Source organism: Toxorhynchites rutilus, chromosome 3, assembly GCF_029784135.1.
Source record: "Toxorhynchites rutilus septentrionalis strain SRP chromosome 3, ASM2978413v1, whole genome shotgun sequence".
Lineage (NCBI taxonomy): Eukaryota > Metazoa > Arthropoda > Insecta > Diptera > Culicidae > Toxorhynchites > Toxorhynchites rutilus.
This window is the reverse complement of record NC_073746.1, coordinates 87721953-87732502: the sequence shown is the minus strand read 5'-3', so window position 1 is coordinate 87732502 and position 10550 is coordinate 87721953. Positions and strand designations below refer to the sequence as shown.

Below are 10550 nucleotides of genomic sequence, written 5' to 3'. Positions count from 1 at the left end.
ACGCTTTCGTTTTCGAAACTTTGATTTTACACCCCGGTATAGAAATGAAAGACGTAGTCCTACGTCAAAAAACAAAACGATTGGGTTGGTGGTAACTATAGCAATGAACACAGCTCTCGCCCTTGGGAAAATTCTTCTTTTCATCCGAATTGCAATGCCTTGTACAGGGTTTTCCATTTCGGGCTTCCGAAAGTATACAGCCCAGCGCTGACCACCGTTTGACATAGCTGTCAACCAAAGCGTCATATCGTTAGTTGAATGTCTGCCATTTTACAATATGGATCGTTTTAGCATCGCACAACGTGATAATTTTGTTAAATTATACTATAAAAATGATGAAAAACAGGCAAATGTTTTTCGAGCATTACGGACGGATTTTGGTCGTCATGGACGGCCTACAGAGCACACAATCTCTAATGTAGTGCGTAAATTCGAACAAACTGGATCCGTAGCGGATATTGTGAAACCTGCGCATCATCGTAATGTGCGTTCGGCCGAAAATATTGCTGCTGTTGCTGCCAGTGTGGAGGATGACCCGAATGTTTAGATTCCACGGCGTGCTCAGCAATTGGGCTTGTCAAACACATCATTGTGGAGAATTTTGCGTTTGGACTTGCACCTACATCCATATAAAGTCCAACTGGTACAAAAATTAGAGCGTGGTGACCATGGAATGCGTCGGGCATACGTCGATTAGGTGAATTTTCGGCGCATCAAATTTTCTTCAGCGATGAGGCCATTTCGAGCTCGGTGGCTATGTGAACACCAAAATTTCCGTATATGGGGCTCAGAAAATCCACACGTGATTGTTGAGAGGCCATTGCATCCGCCAAAAGTCACTGTTTGGTGCGCATTATGGTCTGGTGGAGTCATCGGGCCGTATTTCTTTGAAAATGAGGACGGCGAGACGGTAACTGTGAATTGTGAGCGCTATGGCCGCATGTTAACCGATTTTTTTTGCCACAAATTGAAGATATGGATACGGATGACATGTGGTTTCAGCGGGACGGCGCCATGTGCCACACAACACGACCGAACATGGCCATATTGCGAACGAAATTTGAGGGACGCATAATTTCGCGTTTTGGTGATGTCAATTGACCGTCCAGATCATGAGATTTGAACCCGCTAGACTTTTTTTTGTGGGGTTATGCGAAAGACCGTGTCTATGCCAACTCTCCGCAAACTCTTGAACATTTGAAAGACAACATTCGTGAAGTTATGACCGAGATACCGCCCCATATGTGCCGAAAAGTCATCGAAAATTACCTGTTCCGGATCAAGGTGTGCGAGGAAGCTCTAGGTGGACATTTGAATGATGTTGTATTTCACACATAATGGCATAAACCAAACTTTAATTTGAAATAAAAGTTTCATCGAAATTCGAATTCTATGTGTGTTTTATTTCAATTTACTTTCGGAATTTAAAGTTGGAAAACCCTGTACTTTGAAGCCACTTTCAACTTGGAAGCCATGCACGAATTAGTAAAAACTAAATCATCGATCGTAAAGTCCCCAACCACCATTAAGCTCAAAAACAAACTTAGAACGTAGGACTACGCATTCTTTTTTTTTTTATCATTTCGAATATTATTTGCGAATACGTCGAAATTTCATAAATAACTCTTTAGCGAAAAGTTCCGGGGACTTTGAAAAGATTTAATGGCTTGCATGGTTTTGTAGAATCATTTCGAGAAGCAACTATTCTTTCTTGCCTTTGCGAGAACAATACACTAATTGGTCATATGCCCCAATTTGTTTCTTTATATCAATAACTCGGATGCTTGTGTTAATTGCAGTGCCAGATGCACTTCAAGTGAAATGTTCGCTAGCGTTCACAGCTCGAGGGGAAACATAAAACACAAAACGAGCAGAATAAACCATATACGGACAATGGGATTGTAATATCAAACATGTCAAACAAATCTAAGAAAAAATTCCGATTCGATTGGTATCGTTATCCGTTCGTTAAAATCCGTTCGCAACAAAAATAGTTGTTAACGTTAACTTTATTTCATAAAAACGTGACCTGTTTTCTGATTTGGCACCCTTAATGTAAGACGTAGTCCTACGTCAAAAAACGGGTGGTAAAATATTCAATATTTGTTGGCAACAGTAGTGGCGTTAGTCGGAACTATGGTGGGTGGCATCATGGTGCACGACGGAATTGATTGAGTAGCTGTAGAATGCGACAGAGTGTTGCTAGGCGATAGGAGGCGGATGAAAAGAAGTGCGAAATTGCGACATTAGTAATAACGTAATGGTGCAACAGCAATTTGACGTGACGGCCCGCAGTGAGGAATAATCTCTTTGAAGGGAGCTGAAGACAGCAGTATACGATATCACACTGTTTTAAATCGATCTAACTAATGTAGTTAGCGATGTGATTTTTAATCCAACTAGTAAGGCGATGTTTATAAATCTGTGGGTTTCGTTCTGACCTCATGGTCACGGGAAGTGCGTTGTATCTTGTTCTACCGTAGTTTCTGCTGGACCTCTTTCCGTATTCAGTATTTGGACGGCTTACGACGAGAGTCGGAGAGTTTCTCATTTCATAGCGATGTGCTGTGCGATGGAATGTCTGATTGTGAAGTGCTATCGGGTTGTATAAGATTTTCTGCATTTGAAGTAAGGCTTGCAACTCACGCAAAGCCGAAATCGGTAATATAGAGAGCGCTGAGTTCCTGTATAATTCTATAATTGGGTATAGCCGAGTTTTTTTATAGATAACTTTCAGGCATCTGTTCTGAGTCGTCTGGATTGTTTTGAGCTTAGTTCTACTTGCCACACCCCATATAGAGATTAAGTAGCAGATTTTTGACTGTATGAAAGCGTGGTAGAACAGTATAAGCTGCTTTGAAGGCAAAAACTTAGATACTTTCCAGAGCACTCCACAAGTGGCACTGATGGCCTTCTGTATCGTTTTTATATGGTTACTCCAAGATAACGTCGAATCTAGCGTTAGTCCGAGATACTTGAAACTGTCCACTTCATCGATCGTTATTGTATTGTTGTTGTTTGGATAAAAAAAACTCATCTGACATAGTCTTAATGAATTTAAACTTAGGTTCCGGGGATCACGCCAAGGCAAATGCCTGAGCGCTCTTCGAATAAAACATTTTTGTATCCGCTCAATCCTGATACTCCACATATGCTGGTAAGGGATCCATACTACCGATGCAGTCTCGAGAATCGGCCGAACAAGAGAACAGTACAGCGATTTTAGGCAATAGGGATCAGTGAAGTCCCTAGAGATTCTCGATATGAATCCAAGCTGACGATTAGCCTTAGTGATCAATGCAGATCGGTGTGCGTCGAAAGTTAGCTTATGATCGAGAACAACGCCCAAGTCGTTAACCTGACTGACTCTCTCTAAAATCAAATCGTGTAGTTGAATATAGTTGGCTGTTTTTTTCGGTGAAAGCTCATGATCACACACTCGGCGATGCTTATGGTAAGTTTATTCAATTGGCACCAACTGACGAACTGGTCAAGCAAGCTCTGTAGTCGACGGCAATCCTCAAGGGTTCTGATAGCCAAATAAATCTACAAGTCGTCTGCATAGATCGACACACAGCCGGATGCTAAAATAAGGGACACATCATTGTAGAATATCGCGAACAGCAGTGGCCCTAGATTACTGCCTTGTGGAACTCCCGAACAAACAGCAAACGGAGACGAAATGTGATATTGGAGCTTAACACGGAGCGTTCTTCCAGAAAGATATGACCTCATCCAGTTGATGAATCCATCAGAAGCACCAAGCCGGGATAGCTTTCTCAGCAGGATGCGGTGGTCAATTCGGTCGAAAGCGGCTTTTTTGTCGGTATAAATAGCATCAACCTGAGCACGTTCTTCTAGGCGGTTGACACAGAATGATGAGAACTCGAGAAGATTGGTGCTTACCGAGCGTCCTGGCATAAAACCATGTTGTACTGGTGAGATATAGCTCTTAACTTCGAAGAAGACAACATCGTTCACAATCATCTCAAATAGCTTAGAGGCGGCAGATAAGCTGGTTATCCCGCGATAGTTGCTCACGTTACACTTGTCTCCTTTTTTGAAGACGGAAAACACAAATGAGTGCTTCCACACATCTGGAAAGACTCCTTGATCCAGCGAAGCTGTGTATATGCGGGAGAGTGGTAACGCCAAAGCTGAAGCACAGCGACAGAAAACTATTGCTGGAATTCCATCTGGGCCAGGAACTGTAGAACGTTTCAACTTTTTTACGGACTTCTCTACCATCTGGGGAGTAACAACGAATGACCGCAAGTCTATTGGATACTCTGGAACGTTAGCAGCAGCCCTCTCGGCTTCAGATGAGGTGGCTGCATCAGCGACAAACACTGAAGCAAAATGTTTAGAAAACAAATCACATGTTTCCGGGACAGACGACGTCTCCGAATCACCCAAACACATCTTAGATGGGCTGTCTGTAGTTTTACGCTTCGAATTGACAAAATTCCAGAAACTCCTTGGATTCTCACGTAAGTTTGTCTGCACGATTTATAAATAGAGGCGTATTGACGATTAGATCATGATTTCGAGAGACCGTAAGACGAGGCGAGTGGAAAAGTATATACTTGGTCTTGGTGAGGTTCAACGACAACAGATTCTCAGACAAGAAAAGTTCAAGCGTTTCTAAATCTTGTATCATTAGGGTGATGATTTGGTTAGCATCCGTGTTTTTGTATGAAATTGCGGTATCGTCTGCGAAGAGTCTAGGTTTTCCGTGCAAGCCCAGGTTCGGCAAATCATTTATATAAAGCAGCAATAAAAGAGGACCAAGGTTGCTACCCTGTGGTACTCCGACTGACATGTGCTTGTGTGTACTGCTAGCTTCCTGCACCAAGACATACTGCTTTCTCTCGGATAAGTAACTTTGTATTAACCTGTTCGCAGCTCCTCTGATACCATAATTATCATGTTTTTTCAGCATTATAGCATGATCAATAGTGTCAAATGCTTTTTTCAAGTCCAGAAACAGAACTCCTACTATTTTACGATTATCCATTGCGTCATATATGAAATCGACAAGCTCACTCGTTGCAGTAAGAGTGCTTGATCCAGCACGAAAACCATATTGGCAATGATAAAAAGAATCGTTCGCTTCAAGATAATTAGTTAGTCTACGAACGATAAGCCGTTTCAGAATTTTATTAAAAACCGATAGGACTGAAACTGGTCTGTAATTGTTCGGGTCCTTCTTGGAGCCAGATTTGAAGATTGGTATTACCCGGGAAATTTTCAGGAATTCCGGATAAACTCCTGTATCGATTTCATTAAAGACTTCCGTTAATAAATCAGCGAAAAAATCATAGTGGCTTTTCAAAAAATATTGCGGGTACGCTATCTGGTCCACAGCTCTTGGAGTTGTCCAGATCTTTGATTTCCACAAGTACTTCTAGCTTATTTGTGGGTCTCAGAGAGATTGTGTTACTTGTGGGTCTTAAACTTCCAAACTTATTGATTCCCCGATATCTTGGGATGCTAGAGGCGAGTTTGGGTCCAATTTCGCTGAAGAACTCATTGAAAATATCAGATACTGCTTTCGGATCTTTCACAGTGAGCCCACAGTGTTGTTGCTGTTGATCATAGTTAGTCCGTCCTAGCACTTGATCGAGAATTCTCCACATATTATTGGGGTTTGGGTCACGAAACAGATTCCTGTAGTATGATCTTTTGGCATGCTCTTTCGTTTTCTGAAGCTTTTTCGATATTTGCGCGAGTTGATCCCGAACGCAGATATCAAGAGGGTTTCTTTTACTTTTATATAGAATTTTGTCATTAATTTGCATCATCTTCCATAAATCAAAACTCATCCATGGACAAACGCCTTTTGTTTTTGCATGTATTGTTATTACTTTTGAACACTTTTGCTTCAAATCACGGTACAGGTTAACAGTATACTGAAGCTTTGCTACTGCAGATCCTGCTGAAAGACATCTGATAGCAGTCATAAAATATTCGTTCAGTTCAGTATGGTTTACAATTGTTTTTTGTAAGACTCGCTCGTTCTTATTTTTGTGATTATGGATAGTGGAGAGCACCATACAGTGGTCACTGATGCCGCAAAAGACAGTTTCGTTCATTACTTTTCTTATAGGGGATTCCAGGCAAATCACGTGATCAAGAATATTGTTGCTGATTGGTCTTGTAACAATTGTGTTAGATACTTTAAATTTATAACAACTCAGCATTGTGAGGTAGTCTTCAACTGCTCTTTTGTTCGGTTGGTTAACAGGTATATTTATATCCCCAATAATAATACATGATGATCCGCTTCTTACAGCCGATAGTATTGATTCCAATGCGATTAGATACTGTGATAATTCAAATGAAGATGGTCTACACATTGCGTGCATATTGAGGTGTGCGCTGTTAACATTGATGCGTAGGTGAATATGATGAAGACCTCCGGTATGTTCATTTAAAAGTTCTTCAAATGATACCGTCCGTTTTATAAATACTACTAGTCCTTCACCAAGAGATTCTGGACAACAAGATAAAATGCTCCAGTATCCATCGATGTTATAAAGATGTTTACGATTTTCTTTGCTTCTTCTACGATTTACTTCCGTACCAATGCTGACAGAGACAGAACTAGCAGCTACTGAGAAGTGTACTGTAACCAGTGGCTCATAGAATCACTGAACTAGAAGTTGACATCAATTCCAGGCGAAAGGTTGATTTTTAAAAAGGGTGCCAAAATCGAAAATCGGCTTCGACTACATGACAGACGTATGGCACTATTGGCTTTTATGGGATCGTTTTCAGCTGCGTTCTGGGCAGATACCAGTTGTTGAATTCCTAATAATGCTTTTTCGATTAATTTATTCAACAAAACGAATGCCCAGGTAACTATTTTTTTGGACTTTAAAATTTCTTGTGGCATGTGGTCTTGTGGCCGGTGACTGACAGTATAACATATGATAATAAAGATAATATAAGCATTCTCTTTCAAACAAAAATACTACACTACGATAAGAAACGTTGGCCCTAATACTTTAAAAATTTCCATAGAGTCGCTATAAAACCGTGGGACTCAACGTATTAATTTTTCAAAGATCGATTCGACAAAGATCGATTCTTTTGTACCGATTTAATCAGTGGATCGATCCCTACGCCGTTTGAAAAATCGATTCGACTAAATCGATCTTTTTATAAAGATCGCCCAATCCTAATCATGATTAAAAATTGTTAATTGTCTTTTTCGTTTAGAAACCATCAATTATCTTACAATTCAGACTTTATAAATAAGAACATAATATATGTTTCAATTAATCTAAATAAAAGTTAGAAGTGTAAAACGTCGTTATCAGATCAACTGTAATATTAAAAAAATAAGTTTTGCAAAAATATTAACAATAAAAAGCTACTTATTCATCGGATTCATGTAATCGTCTACCTGTATGCACTCTAAATTCTTTAAAATTAGGAAATAAACTGAACAAAATGTGCTGTAAAGCAATTACAAGCCGGATTTTCTTTCCAACAGAAAACAGGTAATCAGCCTCACATCCAACGTTTATGTCCAAATAGATCCACCCAAGAAGTCATTTCGCTATCTGTGGTCAGGGTTTTGTTCAATTTCCAAAAAAGTACTTTCGATCAGGACAGTCACATTACAAACGTACACAAACACAGTTTAATTGAACACCAACGAACACACATTTCGAACGATTCACCACTTTCGTAGATCGTCATCAGTTGAAAATACCTTGTCATGGGATTTGATATGCTGCTCGAGGGTCTTTCGCTTTCGAAACTCTCGCCGACACAGCTGGCATTGGTACTGTTCCGCTATGATGCAAGTGTGTTTCTTGAGCCTTTCGACAGACAGAAAACATGAGTTACAATCGTGGCAGCGATAGTTGGGCAAGTGGGCTGGTTCGGATACAAACTGATTCCCGGGTTCTCGTAAGCTACCACCGGTGGAATATTGTGTGCCAACGTAGGAAGCGCAGGTAACGGTCTCGATTAGGGAGGTAGAATTGGTGCCAGCGGTTACACTCACAACAGTCGCTTTCATTTTAGCGTTAGCACTTTCCTCCAGTCTTCGTTTACCCTTTTGAATATAATTTTGCAGAATTTTCTTGTAGTTCGTGGAGCCAATATATCTATTATCCACATCATTCGTTTCCTTCGGCATTTCCTCAATAGACGAATGCGATTCTTCGTTCTTGGACTCAGATTGTTCATTCATTTTATCCTCTTTTCGTTTCCAGGAGAACTCGATTGGGTCCACTGCCAAAGGGGTTTGATTACTGGGAACGATGGCCATTTCTGTTTCCGGAGAAACCTCGGTTAAGTATTCCATTTCAGAGAAGAGTGAAGGTATCTCTTTGTCGAAATATCTTCCTGATGAGTAATAACAGCTACTGGGAGGGCTTTCATTTCCGGGGTCCAACTGATCCACCAAATGTGTGACACTAGCCAATCGTACAATGTCCTCGCATATTCCGCTGAAGTCGTCATTGCACTCGATCACGAACGAATCGTCGGGAAGGTAAGTGAGGGAATCAAAACTGATCCTACGTTTGAAAACGAGTTTTTTATTGAAAATTTGTTATATTCATCATAAATCTACATATACTTACCCATCCATTCTGTAAAACTAATAAATGCAAACTGTTTATGGTAAAAATATGTTTTATTTTAGGAAAACAACATCAGAACGCATGTTTTGTTTTCCTTTCGCATCCGAACAGGGTTTCTCGAACCTTACTTTCGCTAGAACCGATTGCCCGAAAGGATGCCATGTTTCTCCAAACCGAAAAATATTTTCGTTAATACAGGGATTCGCCTCTAATTCGACATTTAGTTAAAATGACAGGGGGACGAATGATTGTACATTTGCGCCTCTAATTGAACATTTTTGTGAGCATCCCTTGTGCAAATTACTACAGCACAATATTTTTTAGGAGTGTTTTCGATCCAAATTATGGATTTTGTACACTTTTCTAATGGTTATTTGTTAGGTTTTCAACGATTGTCTTCCCAGCAAACATTAAATCGCATAACAAGCGTATATATAACATCATATGCTTTAAATTTTGGTTGGCATATAATGCGCCTAACTGACATATGCATGCAAAAGTGGAGGCCATATACATACATGGCAAATGCTTACCGAATCAGTTTGGATGAATATGCAACTTTGATCGACTATAATAGCGATTATGTTGAAATTGAATTGCGATCTAATATGAATATATTCATGAATTATCAACGCACCTAATACGACTTTTGCCATACTCATATACGATTTATTACAGACATAGAACAAAAAACAAATGGCGCAAAATATTTTCGTAAAATGTTTATTATAGCCTCACGAATCGCCATTTTTATATATGAGTATTTATATTTGTAGATATAATAACTATTCAATTTACTTGTGTTGGGAGTGGAATATAAATGGTTAAAATGGCACAGATTGATGTTTGGTGAAAACTGCTCCGATATGGATTCGAACTCCGGTTGTCTGGATTATCATTTACACGCTATCTGAAATTTAATTCAACAGTGGTTAAAACTCATACATATTTTTTTTTTTTTTATCTTCGCTTATTCTTCGTCGGCCTATTTCCGCCACTTTAGTGCCAATCACCGACATCAGGGAGGCGACTCCACCTGTTCCTACCTATCAGACTCAACAACTCATGAGCCGGGCCAACTTCTTTTACTTCCGCTCCGAAGGAAGACGTAACCAGAGATTTTTCGCCTCAGAAAATCCCAACGACGCCAGCTGGGATTGAACCCAGGCCGATCGGATTGTGAGGCTGTTACGCTAACCATACAACCACTGGCGCCGTCACTCATACATATGATTCGATTTAATATAACCTAATACATTCTATGCAGTAGGATCAGTCATTCCTGGTTGCCGATTTTATTATTCAACTATGTTCCAAAGAAAAGGATCTTTCATTTCCCTATCATACAAACCAAATATATAATATCATTGAACCGGAATAATAAAAAATTAATGAATATCAATAAAACTATCTCAATTTTAAATTATTTTTATTACAATTTTCACTGTACAATTTTTTTTCACAATCATATCCAACTAAATTGTGATTAATATTAATAAAATATAATAGATCAATCTGGCAACCTTGCAAAGCGATGCGATGCAATGTGCCAAATTCGATGTGGTATATATTTAAGATTAGCGTTCAATGGCGTAGTTCACTTCATTTTGCTGAATGTTTCATTAGAAGGGATGTTTGCCGTTGCTACTTTCATCGAACATCAGCAATTTCGAGTGCATTTCATTATTTTCGAGTGCATCAGCATTTCATTGACATTTCAATATGATGTAATATGTTCTTTATTAGGATCTAATATGATATACTGTTTCATGTTTTTTTTCAGCATGCAACACGATTTACTACAGTACTGAATCGATTTGAATTATACACTTATACGATACACAAACTGCATCAGCGTAATATACGCATATGATGCGGATTAAATATATTTTACGGCAATGTACATAATAAAATTGATGTTTATTATACCGAATTGCGACTTAATTT

The 10550-nt window shown here is 39.4% G+C and overlaps 1 protein-coding gene across 1 annotated transcript; it reads right to left on the bottom strand.

Annotated features, from left to right (window-relative positions):
- Positions 1-7381: 7381 nt before the first annotated feature.
- Positions 7382-8751, bottom strand: LOC129777446 (uncharacterized). Its single transcript, XM_055783713.1, has 2 exons — positions 8604-8751; positions 7382-8537 (listed from the first exon to the last, which is right to left on the bottom strand). Exons 1-2 carry the CDS (start codon positions 8609-8611, stop codon positions 7688-7690), a joined length of 858 nt encoding a protein of 285 aa, XP_055639688.1. The 5' UTR covers positions 8612-8751; the 3' UTR covers positions 7382-7687.
- Between the last annotated feature and the right edge of the window lie 1799 nt (positions 8752-10550).